At 44.9% G+C, this 18,382-nt stretch overlaps 1 protein-coding gene across 3 annotated transcripts in view; it reads right to left on the bottom strand.

Moving 5' to 3' along the window:
• LOC149344221 (cytochrome P450 3A8-like) overlaps nucleotides 1-18,382 on the bottom strand; it is an 81,408-nt gene that overhangs the window by 49,517 nt on the left and 13,509 nt on the right. For all 3 annotated transcript variants that reach the window (XM_089546219.1, XM_089546220.1, XM_089546223.1), the window contains exons 3-7: nucleotides 15,704-15,756; nucleotides 11,622-11,718; nucleotides 9,606-9,731; nucleotides 7,448-7,697; nucleotides 2,010-2,140 (exon numbers count right to left, since the gene is read on the bottom strand). In XM_089546219.1, the coding sequence (XP_089402345.1) occupies nucleotides 2,010-2,140; nucleotides 7,448-7,697; nucleotides 9,606-9,731; nucleotides 11,622-11,718; nucleotides 15,704-15,756 (657 nt within the window). The remainder of the gene's footprint in view (nucleotides 1-2,009; nucleotides 2,141-7,447; nucleotides 7,698-9,605; nucleotides 9,732-11,621; nucleotides 11,719-15,703; nucleotides 15,757-18,382) is intronic.

The raw sequence follows: 18,382 nt of genomic DNA, 5'->3' as shown, positions 1-18,382 counted from the left end.
AGGTAGAATAAAAACTATCTACGTTCAGAATTTTTTGTAGTCTGAACCCGTTTGAGCCGGTTGGAAGCGATCCGAACCAATTCGAACCGGAACGGAATGTCGCTCGGGAGCGGAACCCGGAACCGGACCCGAAAGGCGTGAACCCGAACCTGAACCAAACCCGAAAAAATTCCGGTTCGACACCCTGAGGCAAACACGACACACAAGGATAACGAGCTGCATCGAAACTTTGTCCGAACAAATACATTCAAGTACTCTTTCTTCCCCACAACCATCTCCATTTGAAATTCGCTTCCCGAATCACTTTTTTAAGCTCGTAAATTTATTTAAGCATTTGAAGATTTTCTTGGTTAGTTGCATGATGTATTATTTTGTTTTGTGTTTGTTCTCACCAATTTTTGCTATATGTTGCATTTTTTTACACATCTAAATCAATGTACAATTGTTATGTTCCAAGCCCCTCCTGCTTGGAACACATCGGCCTGTAGTGACTTGAGAAAAATAAATACATCACCACCGTGCGCAGTGAAAGATGTCCGGCCAGCCCGCGACATGATCCCTACGCCCGTCCCAACGACTGCAGTCATCCACCCATCTGCCTATTTTTCAACACGCCACCTCCCCCCCCCCCCCCCCCCCCCTCTAAGGAAAGCAGGCCACTTCACTTTCCTTCACGTCGCAAATGCGAAGCTGAAGTGCTGCAGACAAACTTTGGCGAAGAATACCGACACCTCAACAAAGGCGACACGACTGCATTTCTCGACGAAATCACTGACACACGAGATGTCTTCGCCCTCTCTGACCGACGCGCAAAAGGCCCTGTCTTAGTACCACAACCTACCTGAGACATCACCCCACCACTCCGGGCACAAACAAGACTATATTCGCAGTCGCCGTCAGAGTTCCGGTGAATTTTTTTCTCCCTCATTACAGGTCCGATGACCATCTATCGGTGTACTCACCCGCCCTCTGCGCTAAAGACCCTACGCTGCCTTGACGCGCGAACGTCATACTATCCGGGACAAAGATCAGAAAATGCTGCGCGACGATGTCATTCAGCTATCGAAAAAGCCTCTGGGCAGCCCCGTTTCTCCTCGTGAAGAAGGACGGTAATCTCAGGTTTTGCGTCAATTACCGCCAATTAAACAACATAACCAAGAAAGATGTCTGCTCCCTATGCCGAATCGACGATGACATGGTGTGTCAGCGTTTGAGAGCCGGAATGTTTCAACTGTCAAAAAGCACAACAGTGGCATAGCTTCTGCTGTGCCTTGGCAACACAATCAGGGCATGCCTGCTAGTCCTGCGCCCATGGAGGTCTTCGCAATGGCTGATTATCGCACCACAGTCGTAGGCCGAGCAGAATTTGATGTTTTCAGTACCTTTACTTACATTTTTTTCGAAAGGATTGATTTCGCATGTACACAGTTTCTATAATTACGTTCACACTTGTCTCACCAACATATGAACCATTTCTAGCGCTCTAATTCTGCACAAAAAACGCGTTACACGCCTCTTCTTCAATTCTTTTCCGTTTCGGTGATTTGGTTCACGCGAAACGAACAAGAACCGATTTCTGAATACAGTAGTCTACTTCGCCTTCTGGACTGTAGTTTCTCTGACATAATCTCGGTTGTATAAATCAGCGACTATATAGTTCCATCAGCAAAACATATAAGGAAAGCCGCGAGGAAAAAGATGCACTTTGCTACCTTTACGGAGTGCGGCAGATCTTTGAACGGCTTTACTGAACAACGCTGAACAGGAGTCGGACGCCTAAGAGGACACGAGGGCTGTGTCGTTGTGTTCTTTTGTGCTTCCGAGTCCGTTATCTGTGTTGTTTCGTAAAAGATGAATTACCAACAAGTTCGGTTCTTCGTCCTAGCGAACTTGATTTCTTTAAATAAATCACGAATTTGTAAGAGGACACAATGCTATTTGCACAGCTCTTTTATAGCGCGATAAAAAATGAGCACGCTGTTCCGCAGGAGAAACATGAGCCTACTTACTGAGGTGGATGTGCGCCGCCTTTCGATGATTGGTCGCACCACAACCACAATAATGCGGATAAAAGGATCAATGAAAAGTGATGCCCCAGACACCAGCCATTGTAATAAGGTGCGAATTTCCGGAAGGCAGTCTAGAAAGAGAGTAAAAAGGAGAATATTGTCACATGAATTTGTGAACTTATCCTTGTCGAAATGCGATCTGTCCACTTCCCGGTGGGTTTGTTTCAGGCGCCGATCGTTACTGATTGTTCGCCAGCACGGCCGACAGCTTGATCAACAGGCATGGAGACTTCTTGCTGCGTGCGGTAAAGTGGTTAAACAAGCCAGATCTGCTGTAATGCCAGCTCCTCTTGTGAGCAATGGCCGATGCACCACCCGATCATCCGGTGTTACACCATCGTTCAGGCATCACGCGCAGGACGATGGAACGTTTTATCCCACGCTTAATCTAGGACTGACGAATCTACATTCAAGTTTCTTATAGCACTGCCTGATTTTGGTCCTTTTGAAATTTCTACACAAGATCCCATGATCGCTAGGAACAGTGAAAATAGCGTTTACGCCCTAAGATCTTCGCAGTGAGGCGTTGCGGTCGTAGGGTTTACGGCTAGCTTTCTATTCACTTCACCAGAATCATCAAGTTCATGCTACTCTCGCCTTTTTATCTATGTAAGGATCGTTTAGGAACGCCGATGACAGGTCTGCTAAGACAGCCCGCATCCTCCAGCCTTTTAACTTAGAAGCTGTAGCTTCCTGCTTGGAGGTGGTCACACAACGTACTTACGGTGGCTCTAAGTAGCGGTCGACGGTGCCTATGTCAGTAAATATTCCACGCCTCGAAGCGAATTTCAGGAAATTCTTTCGAGACCACTAGGTACACCAACTCAGATGGAAATGACTCAACGTATATTTTTTTTTTACTTTTTTACTTGTTGTCGGTGCACAGTACGAGCCACATTACTAAACGGACCAAGACAGAAGAAAGGTCTTTGTTTGTCGCATGGAACATTTAACTTGACACAAGTTGTTTTTAAATAAATATACAAAAAGAAACGACTGTCACTGAAGCTTCACCTTTCTCACCTTCACGAGGCAATGTAAAGCTTCCTGCTACTGTCCCCTTTTCCTTTTTCTATCTTTTCTTCCGGAACGATCTTTATTGTGACGGACTTCATCGACATGGGGTCTGTGCGTGACGATCTCTGACACGCTCATTCTCCAGTGTTCATAAATCGAGTTGCAATTAGTGGTCCAGTATATTCTTCCACAGGATCATATTCAGGAATGCTGGCTACAGTGAACATTCAGCGCCTTAAGCAGTGACTAAAAACTTGCGGAGTCAACACAATAGCCTTGATGCACATTTTCAGATCACACGAAAGGGGTGGGCCTTGTTGATTTCCAACGCATTGCATACCGTGTCCTCCCAGCGACGCGCATATTTGATATACTTGATTGTTTTTTTTTTTTGTGAACGACAGAGCCTAACCGAATTGTCTGCTTATAAGCAAAAAGAAAAAAAAAAACAGCAGGGCGCGATTAGGAGAAGTTGCATGTGTTTCAATTGTATCTATAATGTGCGAGAAGCGGGTTCAGGGTTTGAGAGCTTATTTTGGTTGCGCGTAGGCTGAAAGGAATAGTAAGTCATTATTTAAGCACCGACTGCCAGACAGAAACTTCACTTCGTTCAGTGGACGTCGAAAAACAGTTTGATATTTGTAGAAGCATAAAAGAACTGTCCTAAATGGTGGAAACATTGATTGGCAAGGACGTTTAAGCTTTTGAATGATGTGCACATCAACTAAAGGTGCCCCCAGTTCTCTGCTAGTCTAGCCCTTTGCCCCTTGACAAAGAAGTGAAGTGCTCTGGAAGTAAAGAAGTGAAATAATCTTTGTTCCATTTGTCGCGCTGTATTTCTCCGTATTAGGGCTTTCCTATAGCTGAGAAGACAGCTGGTGGTTAATAAGGCAGCTAATTAACGTATCTGAAAGAAAGGAGGCGCGTTACCTGGAGAAATACGAACGAAAATAGGAAGGAAGGAAAAACTTTATTTTACTCTAGTCCTTTTTCCTGCGGTTTGGGAGCATCTTCAGAGACGTTTTCTCCTTGATTTTACCCCCAGGAGTCTTCTCTGTCGAAGTCGTCCGCCTCTAATCAGTGGTCGGTTGCCCTCAGTCCAGGGCTCCGCTGGCCACTGCCGCCCGTTGAGCTCGCTGTACCAGACCTTCTTGGTCTTCACAGCGGTCGCTGGACAGCAGATTCTCCCACTGCTCCGCACTCGGGTTTTGTATTTTGGGGACCACGTCTATTTTTTGGCAGGCCCATGTGATGTGATAGAGAGTAGGTTTTCCGTCGCACCAGGGACATTTGTCCGCGTATATGGTAGGGTGCATTTTGTTTAGTATATGTAGGTTTGGGAAAGAGCCTGTTTGTAATTGTCTCCAAGTGACAGCTTCCTCTCTGCTGAGAGATTTGTGCGGTGGGGGATACCGCAATCTTCTGCCTCTGTAGTTTTGTAGTATGGCCGAGTAATCCCTGGGTGCTGGCGCGAGTTCCGCGGGCTCATCGGATGCTCGGAAAGTAATGTATCCTCGAGCTATCCTGTCGGCCTCTTGGTTCCCTGCCACCCCCGTGTGCCCCGGTACCCACACAATTTTGTGTGGGATCTTGTCGCTTTGTTCTTCCTGGTTTTTAATTCTGTCGCTCGCTGCGAGGAGTATACGGAGCGCGTGACGACCTATCCTGCCATTCATGTAATTTCGGCAGGCTGTTTGAGAGTCGGTGAGTATTGTTAGCGACCGCCCGGTTCTATAGCCCTCCGCCACCGCTAGAGCAACGGCTACTTCCTCGGACTCTGCAGCTGTGCAGCCTCGGAGAGACGCGCTGGTCATTTCGCGTAAAGACGAATCGACCACCGCCGCCACAGCGATTTTGGTGTCTCCTCCTCTCCAAGACGCGTCTGCATACACGGTCGTGGCTTGAGGAGCGTATGTTCTTTCGATGAAGTCGGCCCTCGCTTCTCTTCTGCCTCGATGGAGATTGGGATCCATGTTTTTTGGTATTGGCGCTACCTTGAGGGTCTTGCGAAGCTCGTCGGGGATCGTTGCCGTCCTCGTCATTTCTCGCATCTGCTCGCGGTATCCGAGCCTCTGCAGGAGCGCTCTTCCAGTCGTTGTCTGCAACAGCCTGAGTTTTTGCGACTCAAGCTGCGCCTCTCGTAGCTCCTCAAAGGTGTTATGTAATCCCAGGGCCATGAGTTTTTCGGTTGACGTGTTGCGCGGAAGTCGGAGCGCTGTCTTATACGCTTTGCGTAGCAGGGCATCCGCTTGTTGTATTTCGTTTTTGTTGAGGCACTGGTAGGGTAGGCTGTACGTGATTCTACTAACTACAAGGCTTCTGACTAGTTTGAGTGTGTCCTCTTCACGCATGCCATGTCGCCTGTTGGTGATGCGGGTGATCATGCGTGAGACTTGTAGTGTTGTTGCTTTGAGCAGGGTAAAAGTGTGAGTACTGCGCTGGTTGGATTGAACCCACATGCCTAAAATTCTTATTGTTGTCTTTTCGGGGATAGGTGTCCCGTCAAGGTAGACGTTGAGTTTTAGGTCCTCGTTGGTTGGGACGGTCCGGTTTTGCTTGCCTCTCCAGACTCTCAGCAGTTCCGATTTCTCGGTCGAGCATGCGAGTCCTCTTTCTGCGAGGTATTGCTCTACACAAGAGGCCGCTTGCTGTAGCCTTTCTTCCTTCTCTCCGAGACAACCCGTGTTTGTCCAGACTGTTATATCGTCAGCATACAAAAGGCAATGCATGTACGAAACTAAGATCGACGGTGAATATCTGAAGACTCTGAGTATGCAAGACTAGACAGGCAAGGGTCACTTTATTAAAGGACACAAACCAAGCGTTCAGTGTATCCTGTGGCTGTTGACAAGGGTGAGCGTGCCTTACATCTGCTCCGATAACAGCTATCCAGGGGAAGGCAGCTGAATGGGATAGTTCAAACGATTTTGAAAGAAAAAAAAAACAGAACTTGAGTTTTTCATAGTGAGAAAGTTATTTCGGACGTACGACTCAGTAGCAAAAAGAAGAGCGGGGGAAACTATGAGGGCGTTTAATATTTCGGAAGATTTTGTGCTGTTGTAGTATTAAGAAGCGTCAATCAGTATCGCATCCCGAACCGAATCCAAGAACCTAACTAAACTGAATATTAAACTCTGCTGGAACGAAGACGTTACAGCGGCGTTTTTACCTGCCTTCCCCTAAAGAGAGACCGCCATTCACGGACGCAAAGGTCGGACCATCCATTAACACAAGACCGCTTGTGGATATATTTCAAAGCAACCCTTACCCGCCCAGATGATCCCGCCCCACTTCGATATCAATTTCACTGGCTAGGATATAAAATGTGGGCTTTTCCACTCGTAGCATACTACGTCCACGTTGCCGGTAACGGTCACTTGCTCGGAGAAAGTTTCTCACCCATCGCTTCACTTAATACTATCGTGAACCGCATAATGGCCTTTAAGCATCCGCCTGGTATGCGGAAGTGCGGGGCTCTATCCTCAGAGCAGCCGGGTGTAACCACCGGCAATGCACTGTGTAGAAGTTTTCCCCTGCCTGGTGCTCCGGTAACCTGTGGTCAAATTCCAGGAGCATATGCCGTTGGCACCGCCTTATGTACACAAAAACGCCTTGTGCCATGGCGTTCTCTGGCCAGGCTGGCTTTGCGCCATTAGAAATTTCATCGTCATGCATAATAAATCTTATCAAGACAGTTTTCGAGCAAAACGAGACTTAACTACATTCTGAGCACACTTTCATACGCTATGCGTGACTTTCATTTGCAACAACCTCAATTGTCTGGTCCCCTCATTACGCGCGCGCCACTGACCGTTTAGAATCAGTTCAAAAAAAAGCAATACGATTCATCTTCGGCCGGTACGATCGCAAGTTTTCACCTTCTTCTCATATGCACAGCTTATCTTTACAAACTTTAGAACATAGGCGCACACGTGAACGCATCATTATGCTGCACAAGATCGTTCACACGTCATCTGGCATTCAGGCACCCTTCACATTTGTGTCCTCAAGCGCACGTGCAACCCGACGGAACCACCCATTAAACATTGTTCCCTTCAAACCACATATAGATTGATTTAAATTTTCTTTTTTCCCTCTAACTGTTGAAATTTGGAATGGATTGGACGGCTCAATTCGTTTATTGCCAATTGAAGAGCTTTTTGTTCAGTTGCCTAACAATTTAACCTGTTCATCTGTTTTTAATACTTCTGTATTATCTATTCTTGTGCTACGCATGTTATTTGTTTTTACTAATGTATTTACCCACTCCTGCTTGTCTCTCCTCAGAGACAGCAGTATTTGTAAATAAATAATAATAATAAATAAATATAAAGGCTGGAAGACAACAGCCTTGCACTCACTGGCTGCAAGCGTGATTCCTTGCAGTCCCAGGCACTGCAGCAAACGGGCGCTCTCTGCTGTGAGCCTGTCGAAAATGCTCCCCGGTGTCGTGTTCTGTATGTCCAAGTCCACGCCGAAAGCGGCCTTTACCATGACGTCCAAGGAGTACCTTTGCAGAAGGAGCTTTACATCCGTTGACCTTCCCCCTTTGGCGTCTCTCCCAATAATGCCGGCCAGTGTTCCGCTGGAAGCCTCAAATATTCGGGATATCTGCGAAATGCCAAGGTTAAGTTGTAGTCTATATTTCTCTACCTCTACTACCATACAGTTTAAAGGCGGCTGCATGCGCAGGTTGTTTCAGCCGAGATTAACTTGAATTTTTTTTCCGGGGCGCAAAGGTAATTTCTTCAAGGGTAGTAGAGCCATTAGGAGGGAACACCAGAACAGAAGCAAGGTTAGTTTATGGGGATTTAACGTCCCAAAGCGACTCAGGCTATGAAGGACAGCGTAGTAAAGGGCTCCAGAAATTGAGACCACCTGAGGTTCTTTAATGTGCACTGACATCGCACAGTACATGGCCCTCTGGAATTTCGCCTCCTTCAAAATTTGACTGCCGCGGTCAGGCTCAAACCCGCTTCTATGGGATCAGCAGCCAAGCGCCATAACCACTGAGCCACCCCGTCGGCAGAAAAGAAACAAATTAGGGAGCTTAATTTCATTGTTTAAGCTTGACTAATAAATTTTTATAATTGTAGAGATATCCATACTAACCACTAAATTGCGTCGACAGTCGCCTGTCTATCCAAACCGCACAGTGATAAGCACCATAGGACGAGAGATTAATACCAGTTCGCGAAGTCCCTGTCATGTTCCTGATTCCGTTCCGAAGCAGTGAAATGCGCTGTAGAGCGGCTGACAGCTCTGGCACGAGGGCTGCTGATAAGGGCAGGGGACACCTACCCTTACCAGTGGCGACGGCTTGTGGGTGTGGATGCCTGCGCTGAGTGTTATTGGCTTCAGACGCCTGGAGAGAGGTGACCGCTTTCGGTCTTCATCACCAGGAAAAATAAATTTTAACATGTCAGCATTAGGGTCCCGTTTAGCCGAAAACCCCAGCGTAGTCCGTGGGCGTTGGACCGAGAAACTCCAAATTGGACATAATAAAGCATTAGAAAAGCTGGGATTGGAAGGCCGCACCATGCCTCAAACGTTATTATGACATGTCAATGAACTGTAAACTCTAAAGCGTCAAGTCCGTTTGAAATAAAACTGAGTTGAACAGTCGGCAATCGAAACCCTGGCCCTTGGGCTGCGAGGCAGGCAGGCTGCCTTTAGACAACGCGGGCACGGCGGTACGGCTTAATTAAAGAGGGACTTTATATGTAAGTCGTGTGGTCTTTCACTTGACAGTGAAAGAAGAAACGGTGTCCTTGTCTCCGTAGGCAGCAAGAACAACTGATGGCTCCCATTAACTCAATCGTGTCATGCCCTTAAAGGCGGAACTTAAGTGCCCCTCTTTTTTTTTTTTGAAAAGCAGATGACTTGTTTGTTGCTAACAGCTAGCTGCAGTCGTATAACTAAGTGAATGACCGTACTGGCTACGAGGTTGGCTGCCAGATTTTACCGCACACTAATTTAGATATCTGTGCCTTTATTAGGCGCAAGCCGGAACCGGAACCGGAACCCCAGTGTGCACGAAAGTACCCCATTACACCGACAAGCCTGCTGCAGTGGGAAAGTTGTTATGGCGTTGTCCAGCGTGGCACAATATCGCGGCGTCAAGCCCCCACCCACAACGGCTGTTTTTCGCTGGGAAGCAAGTTGCAAAGAAAAAAATCCTTGTGCTGTGCTATGTCAGCACACGATAAAAAAACTATATGTTTAACTAATCCGGAGTCGTACTCTGTGATGTTTCTCACAGAAAATCTGCAGCTTGAGAAGATAAACCCGATATACCACAGTTTGCAATCGTAAGCCTTATTTAAAATGTTAAGAAAATCTTGACCAGAACAACCTGTATAGCAAACACGTCATAAAAAGCAGGCAGAAAATGTAGCAAAGGACCGAAGTCATCTCGTCGTCACGCATGCCTGAACACACGAAAAAGAAACCCACCCAATCTTCCATTTTAGCACACGAATCAAGGTGGAAACATTTCTGAGTATTGCCCAGCACTACCTTCGACAGCTTGCTTGTAGTAAACGCCGGGCTGACCGTCTGCCTCAGGCTTTTCCAGCGCTCTCCCGTTGCTGTGAAAACTAGTGAATCTGGGCTTACAGGAGCAAGGAAGATGCCGAAGTGTGCCTGCACAGAATAAAAGTATTTTTTAAATAAAACCACCAGCCATCGCCGTGAGCAGTTATTTTATAAAATAGTGGTGGCAGAAAACCTTAAAATTAACATTGGCTTTTGATCTTCTGCACAATCTGCGAATACTGGTGTTTATTTTTGTTATGGGAACTCACCTGTTCTACACGACCTGCTGTCTTGAACATCTTTTCAAATAACAGTTGTTGCAGAACTTTTTGTCCTGAACAGTTGTTTATCGCTTCTAGTTTCGTGAGTTACTGCTGTACTTCTATTCACGGCATTGCAGTATAAATAAAACAGACTTCACGCCCACATTTTAAGCAAAAAATAAAATTGTGTGCTGCGCATATGATCACACTAGTTTCCTGTGTTTCATTCGGGCGTTTCAATCAGTTTTTGCCAAATCTAAAGCTCCGACACCTGCGTAGAATCCTTCTGCGAGTGCGCCTACGGAGCAAACGCACACACTGAGGCTTTTATACCCCCGCTGGATGGGCGTCTTTTGCAACACTCTCCCGGAAAAGTGCATGCGAGCACGCTCAGCGGAATGAAACTGGTTGGTGTAGAACCTTTTTCGAAATACCAACCATTTGTTAAGGGTTGACCGTGTTCCTTTAGACCAGCTGCCAGGAAAAGGTGACGTTAGCACAAACTGAATCGGACAAGTAGAATGACGTTGGCTTCCTACGGCAAGCCTACAGCACGTAGCCTTGTCTGTTAAAACGGCACAAAGGCTAATAGAAAGTTGCGGATTTGCGAGGGCGGATTAGCTAGGCATATACTCCTCTAGCGTGCGAAAGTGCGCACGCACAGTGGGAGGTGAGCGTCCCACCAAGCATACGCCGTGTAACTGCACCTTCGTAATAGTAATACGGAAGACCGGTATACGCCGACGCTAATATGTCTCCGCAGTGCTAAAGGTTTCTGCTGTCAAGGCCTAATGTACGATGTCACCCGTGTGGAAGATTATTTACAATTTTTGTACTATCCCCGAATTGGGCGGTATGATGTAGGGTTAGCGCCAACGCACATGAAGTAATATGGAGCGTTTGACTCGGGCCATGCAAAATCGAAATAAATTAATCCAACATCTGCCATTCAGCATAGTCATGAACAGAACCGCGGGGCTGCAGCTGAATACTCTGGTGCCGCAAGCATCTCCGCAAACACATTTCTTGAAGAATGTCACGGTTGCATGATACTTTTGTTGGGGAGGTCGGCTTAAATCATGCGACACAGACTACGGCAAGAAGCGGCAGCCGAATATGCGTGCTGGTAGAGGCGCCCGATAAATGGAAAGTATGCTGGAGTGTGTAGAATTCATCATACCACTGCTGCTTACTTCGGTGTCCGCCGATTAATCACCTATGTATTCATATATTTCGGTTTCTTGGAAAATTTGATTTGAGACAACACCAGAATAAAGCATCCTGGTGCCTCCTCCCTAAACTCTGAAAGAAGCAATGGGCAAAGTGCGAAAGAACCGCTAAACTAATGCGTCGTTTTACGATGTTGGTCCCCAACACTTCATTACAGTGTGCTTAACAACTGCTGTCGGGGTTTTCAAACTCAAAATTTTTACCTATGCTTTCGGTACCGCCGCGCAAAAAGCTTCAACAAAGATCAAGAAGGTAGAGTGATAAACAATGTATAACCACGCTTTCTTTCTCGGGCTCAATACACTGAGTGAAAACGAAATGAAAGCAGCTGCCTCACAGATATGCGTATGTCAAAAAATATTAAAACGCAACCTTAGGGAACTCATTAAAGTGCTTGAACTACGTTCTTGCTTGAACTACGTTCTGAAGTACAGAAAGTGCAGGTGCATTAAGAAACGAAGACTACTGTTCAGAAGTGATGAGTGCACAACAACCAAGTACAAACCCCTCTGTCTGGAAACACGTGGCACTGTTCGACCAAAACTTTCTTCAACAGCTCTAAGTCTTTGACCAGCAGGACGGGTACCACTCCGTTGTAGAACCTGCGTAGATTTATTGCAGCGTAAATAGGAGTGCGAGACAGTCTCGTATTGCTAAACAAGGTCACCTGGATCAAGTATTTCTGCCTTTATTAGATATAGGCGTCTCATCTTCCAATAACGTTTTCCGCTCCAAGATTAAAACGGATCAACAAAATACTGCGGCGCAGTTTATAATGAGCACTGAAAATGTAACATTCCTTAGCTTGAAATGCAGGTTGACACATCATCTTCATGTATTCCATTCAGACGAGAATTTCAAAGGGTTCCGGCTCTTTGACTTTGCTTTCTTGACTCGCTAATGATATCAAGGAACTCCAGGGAACATTGGAGAACTGCAGTCAATATAATACTGACATTAGCTTCACTTCCGGAAAAGGCGTCTGCAATTGATTTGAAACAAGTCCTGTCCTATTGGAAAACCTTTCAATTTGACGACCTGGTAAAACAGGAGCGCCATTTTCTAGCTCAGACACAGCACGATGCCTAATGATATGCAGGTACGCACAGGCACTAACTTCAACTGAGCCTCATTGTGATTGCATGAGCCTTATGTTATGCACTTACAACCACAATGAATTATATGGAAAGAGCATGCAAAAGATGCAAGTGCCTCTACACAAACACGATATTTCTCAGACCAGCGCCACCCTCCAAACTGACAATTCCTTACCGTGGAAAGTGAATTATGGAACGCTAAGGCAGCCACGACCAGTCATAAATTTCTGTTTACAAATCTTTCGCGAAAGCGGATTCCGGTTTCAATGCACAATGCCGCCAAGACCATATGAGGAGTTCTTTTTTTTAGTTCTTTTTTAAACAGGAACTGAGAAAAATGCGAAAATTTCCTTTCCGCGTGAACCGTAGTGCTTCCTAACTGTTATTGATAAGCTTCAGGCTTTATAGCCACTCTACACCACCATGTAATGGAAAAGTATGCATAAATTCGGTGAGTATCAGCATATAAACTTTAGGTTTGGCTGTTTTTATTGGGAAAGCCTAGTTTTCAACCTTTCTTTGAGCAGGGCAAGGGGGGGGTGGATTCTTTCCATCGACGCACTTGCAGCTCTGCTCTGTTAAGAATATAAATCATCAAAATCATTATGCGCTGAATTGAAAACAGGAAACGGTACTCCAGAAATAGCCAAGACGGCATTCAAATTAGAAACCACCTCGAGACCGCACAAAAAGACAATGGACGAGGAAGAAACCAGCTAGATAGAGCGTAGTATCTTCCCCGTCCATTGTATTTTTGCGCGGTCCCAAGATGCATTCTAATACCAGTCACCAACTTTTACGGTATTAGAGGCGTGGCAGAGCGATATAATGTTAGACTAACGATTGCCATAGATTAATCGATTACCTTAAAGTAATCGAAAAAAATTATACATATTTCTGACTGTCGTTAATAATTCCTTGTGCAAGGAAGGTCACTACAAAGTTCTACAAGTTGTGTTTTCGATGACAAACCTCTCCAAAAATTGTGCTGATTAGAATGAATATTATTTACCTCAGCATGCTCTTCCAAAATTTGAGTGCGATATGCTCGAGAATTTTGTAACAAGCGAATGTAAGAGACATTAGCTCCGCGTCGTTACGTCACTTGATTTGTAAATGGAGACAACTTTCACGACTTTTTATTGAGCTGGAAGGCAGATATTCTGAATTTTTTTAATACTTAAGATAGGTATTCTCACTAGTTTGCTTTGCATAGCGCCTGAGGAAACTATTTGGAATACTATCAGAACCGCAACTTTTTTAAGTATCTTTAAAGATAAGGAAAAGATTCCAGGTACACTTATGTGGGAGCACTTAATGATTTCGTTGACTCATTACTACAACATGCTAATGACCCCAGAACACCAATGTCTGCAGTAAAGACAGAACACTGAAAGTAACTGTTAAATGAGTCAGCCCGTTTCGTTGCGCCTATCCCCGAACAGGCAGAAGCGGTGGATTTGCAACTAATATTTATCCAGAATTCATGCGGTGATTCCATGATGAAGTTGTGCAGCGTAGTTGTTGAAAACATTTTTTTTTTGCCTCAAGTACTTTCTTCTTTACTCTTTTTAGTAGGGCGATAATGCTAACACTGATTTATAGAATTGAGTGCTGTCTGTTTATTTTCCTTAATCTCTTGAGTACATGTGCGTTGTGGATTATTTCTCAGACAACCGACTGAGTATACTTCCTTATTGATTTCCTTCCCAAGGGAACAAAAGTTAAAATGCGGTGCGTGGCAAGCGCTTTCAACCAGCCACATAATGCATAAATAGAGCCGCCGCAGTGGCTCGGTGGTTATGGTGCTCGACTGCTGACCCCTGGGACGCGGGTTCGATCCCGGCCGCGGCGCTCACAATTCGATGGAGGCAAAATGCTAGAGACCCGTGTCCTGTGCGACGTAAGTGCACGTTAAAGAACCATAGGTAGTCGAAATTTCCGAAGCCCTCCACTACAGTGTCTTTCATAGCCTGAGCTGCTTTGAGACGTTAAACTCCTCAAGTCACACAAACCGCATAGACAATTGTGATTACTTCAATGTGCAAATTACAGAATCATTATATTCATGTGCAAGGCGAGTCATTGCAGCCGCGTCATTGGCTCTGTTGAATGCGCGCACATATTTTATTGGCACACTTACACCAACCAATTTTCGAACACAATGTGCAAAACACCATCTCATCATCATAAATTATTTCTGTCTTCTAGAGTCATTTTTGTGAAATTATCACTAACAAACACTAGGTCTAGTGTAGAACGATGTTTTTTTAAGACGTGTAGGCTCCTCTGCAGTTCTCACAACTTCAAATGTAAACAGAATCAAGGATAGAATTACATAAATGCCTTGAATTAAAGATTTCGAATTGATATCAGGGCATTTCAGCCGCCAGCTAATACCGCAAACGTGCTTATGCATCAAGTCAATTAGTATACAGAATTTCAGTCTCAGTGTTTGGCGTCCTGTAAACTAAACTCACTTTGACACAACTCTGTTTCAACTGTATTCTGCACCATAACTGCACATCTAGAAAACCAGGCTTATTTGGAATAAGATAATCGTCCTTTTGAGAGCAGAGTCACCCCCCCCCCCCCCCCCCCCGTCTAGTCGCTCTATCCTTGATAATTATCACGTATCCCAATGGAGCGATTTCATGATATAAAATGCCTGAATGCAATCATGTCTCAGTGATAGTAACAACACGTAGATTCGATGCAAGAATTGCAGCTTCCAACTGGTCGACTATATTGAAAAGGCTACGTACGTTTATGTTCAAGAAGGTTAGCGCTGTCGCCGGCGCGTGACTCGTTTCGATATGTCGCTTGAGTTCTCGTTTTATTTCACTTCTGTTTTTCCACTTCAAACATGTCATCATTATCGTTATGCTATTTGAAAACCTGGCCATTTATGCTAGCTTTATTGTATATCAAGTATTCTATCAGGTATTGTATCCCCATTCGATCACGGTTTTCTTCAGTCATGGTCCAAATATTATCTCTAATTTCCATGAGAAGTCGTTACTTATCGAGTATCCGAAACATTTCAACTTTGAGCAGCATTTGAAAATGCCGGCCTTATCTCGATAGCCCCGAAAGTTCAAAATTACTGTCCTATTTTTTATTCATTGCTATTCCTAGCTCGTACGAGGCGGTGAATCCTTTAAATGCCTGCAACTTCAACCTGAAATGCCTGCAACTTCAACGTGCACTCGCATTTAATGCACATTGCTGGTATGCGTGAGTCTTGTGAAGCCTACACGGCGGCAGCGGACAGCGGTTAGACGCGGATTGTGTCCTAGTGAAAAGAACAACGCTGCATGACCTCCTGGTCTACAGACTACTAAATGCATTCCAGTGCAGCGACAAGACGTTTTTAACACTTCAAGACTAAGTTTATAGAGTGGCCGCGGCGCATGCACAAAAAGCGAAATCTCTGATGCGTAGCATCAGCAATAGCTTGTGCTTTCGGCGCCGTGTTACAGATACTCACCCTACTATGTCACCGTACTTGTCCGTCCAGTCAGAAAATGCAGTTGCTGAACCCTGCATGTGAAAAGAGACCAAACACCGGCACATTTTAGCAGCTGTACCGAAAATAAAACGCTCCTAGTTGAATACGGCGCGAAACTGAATAGAAGGAAAGCAGCTATCGCAGGCTATTTAGATATGTTGAATAACGCTGAAATACGGGCGTATATAGATGAAACCTTGGCGAAAGGCAGCACGAGATGGAAGAAAACAGGCGTGTAACTAATTCTATAAAAGTATGTTTAGAACGTTGCCTTTTTTTGCTTAATGCAGTTATATGTTATTAAGCTTTAGCACTAACTGGACTTATTCAACGTGCTTAACACAGACCGCGACGTTGACATCAAGGACAAATTTTACTGCAGCGGGTGCCGCAAAACTCAGCTAGACTATAAAAAGTTGTCTGTTCAACAGAAGCGAATGTTACTTGAGCCTTGCTTTCTTATTTTTCATTGTTATCTTTAAGGCAGACAAAAGAAGTGAAAAGAGGGGCTCTGCATGACATACATGATAGAAGCCAACGGTCACCGAAACCAAGAAGCATTGGGGATGTTTTTTTATTAATCCATGGTGTTCATCAATGGGAGAATAATAGGACGTAGATATTAAAGATTTTAAAATAAAATAAAAAAACAACTACATGCCGCCATTGGGATCCGATTCCACGACGCCCGCATTTCGCGCCGGGTGCTCTACCAACTGAGAGTCCAATTATCTGCGTTAGGGAGCATTTGTGAGTAGTCTAACCGAACCTGCAGAGTATTCACCACCCCCACCGTCGTCTATAGCGGCGGATGTAGTACGTCCTGTATTACTGCGAGTGCCACGTAGAAATGTCGATCGGTAAGGGCGGAAGCGGTGTGGGAGCCCTCCTATGCTGTCTATCGTATCAAGACTGCTATTGAGCAGAAAAGGGAAGTGAAAAGAGGGAGCCATTATGACTAGGGCCCGGAAATTTAGGCATTTGCCTAAACATGGATATAAATGCCTAAACGGGGGATTTTTGCACTTGCCTGCTTTTTTGTCATTTTTTAGGAAATACTACCTATTTAACCGCCCTTTTTGCCTATAAATGCCTAAATCCGGCACTTCGGTCCTCGGTGCCGTTATTTAATTTTGAGCCATCTGTCTATGTATGGTGAGAGAGGCGCGCCGATGCGGACACAAAAGGTGCGGGTCTCGCCGAACGTGTTTTTCGAATTGTACCTTGAACGCAGTGTAACGAAGTGTTTATCTCGAAGTGTAGCAAGAGGCGAGTTTCGAAAGAGACCTGACATGCATTAGTGCAAACTTCTCAGCTTTGACGGAAAGAATGACAAAGTTGGAAAAGGCTGGACTCTCAATAGATGAATCGTTGAAGGTAGTGGCAGAAGTATCAGCAGCACTTCGGCGACTGGAAGGAAAGGGCGCTACTGCTTCTACGAAGAAGCAACAATTGGTAGAAAAAATAGATGCCTAGAAACAATTTCCCAAATCAGAGGCTTTCTACGCGGAGACGATACGGCCACATCACCTGAAGGCCTAAGCCTTTATCAACTCTCATGTTTTAGGTTCGCGCCACTAAGTTCATGCGATGTAAAAGAAGCATTTTAAAGTACAAAGCTATGCTTAGCGAAAACCGAAGGCGCTTCAAGTTCGTAGACCTGAGAATGCGCTTTATTCTTTCAGTTGAGGACTGCGTACGCTCCATGCTTGACTTACAAATCTTGCACTTATGAATGAAGAGTATTATTCAAAGCGCCTATTTTTGCTTTATAACGCCCATTTCAATATTTTTTAGAGCCCAGATGCCTGCCTATTTCGGGGTTATTTAGCGCCTAAATTTTCGGGCCCTAGTTAAGAGACACATTTATTTTGCTTTCCAATTAATTACCTTTCAAATAATCAGTCATTATTCTCCCATTGATGAACACCACCAAATGCTAAAAAAACATCCCCTATGCTCCTTGGTTTCGCTGACTGTTCGCTTCCGGCATGCATTTTGCTTTTAGTTATTTACAGCATGGCATGCAAACTACACAGCAGCCATTACATTCATATCCATTGGCTAGTCGAGTTTAAGCTGCAGCAGCTAAGCACACGTATTAAACGTGCCAAGCGGACCATGTTATTTCGATCACAATCGACAAAATGAATAAGAAAGCAAAATTTTAGTCATGTACATTAGCCATAAGCGCATTACGTTAAGAAGTTTGCTGTACAGGGTAACTGCAGCTGGCACAGGACAAGGTTATTTGGAGAGATATGGCAGAGGCCTTTGTGCTGCAACGGGCGTAGTCAATCTGCTGCTGCTGCTGCTGATGATGATGATGATGATGAAAATGACATTATGAAGGCCTGCGTATATGAAACGTCACCTACAATTTTTTTCTTTCGTTCTAGCTTTTCCCGGCCTTCCTGAAACTATTTGCTTTCAAATGTGTTGGTTCTGCTCGCTTATATCAACGTAATACCGGTTATCAATACAGTGACGGGCGGTAGTAACTCAGGATTAGCATAAACTAAACCACGTATGTTCAGTAACAAGTGGATAGTGTAACAACTGCAAAGTGGAAAGGGCAGGTAAGAAAAGAGCAAAATTCTAAAGTTAGTAGCTACAATATCACTAAGCTGGCAAGGGGAACGCTGTGCTAAATTTTCA

The sequence above is a fragment of the Amblyomma mixtum genome, chromosome 5 (assembly GCF_055824585.1).
Source record: "Amblyomma mixtum isolate Tamu chromosome 5, ASM5582458v1, whole genome shotgun sequence".
Lineage (NCBI taxonomy): Eukaryota > Metazoa > Arthropoda > Arachnida > Ixodida > Ixodidae > Amblyomma > Amblyomma mixtum.
The sequence above is the reverse complement of the archived record's forward strand: the minus strand, read 5'-3'. Positions and strand labels throughout refer to the sequence as shown.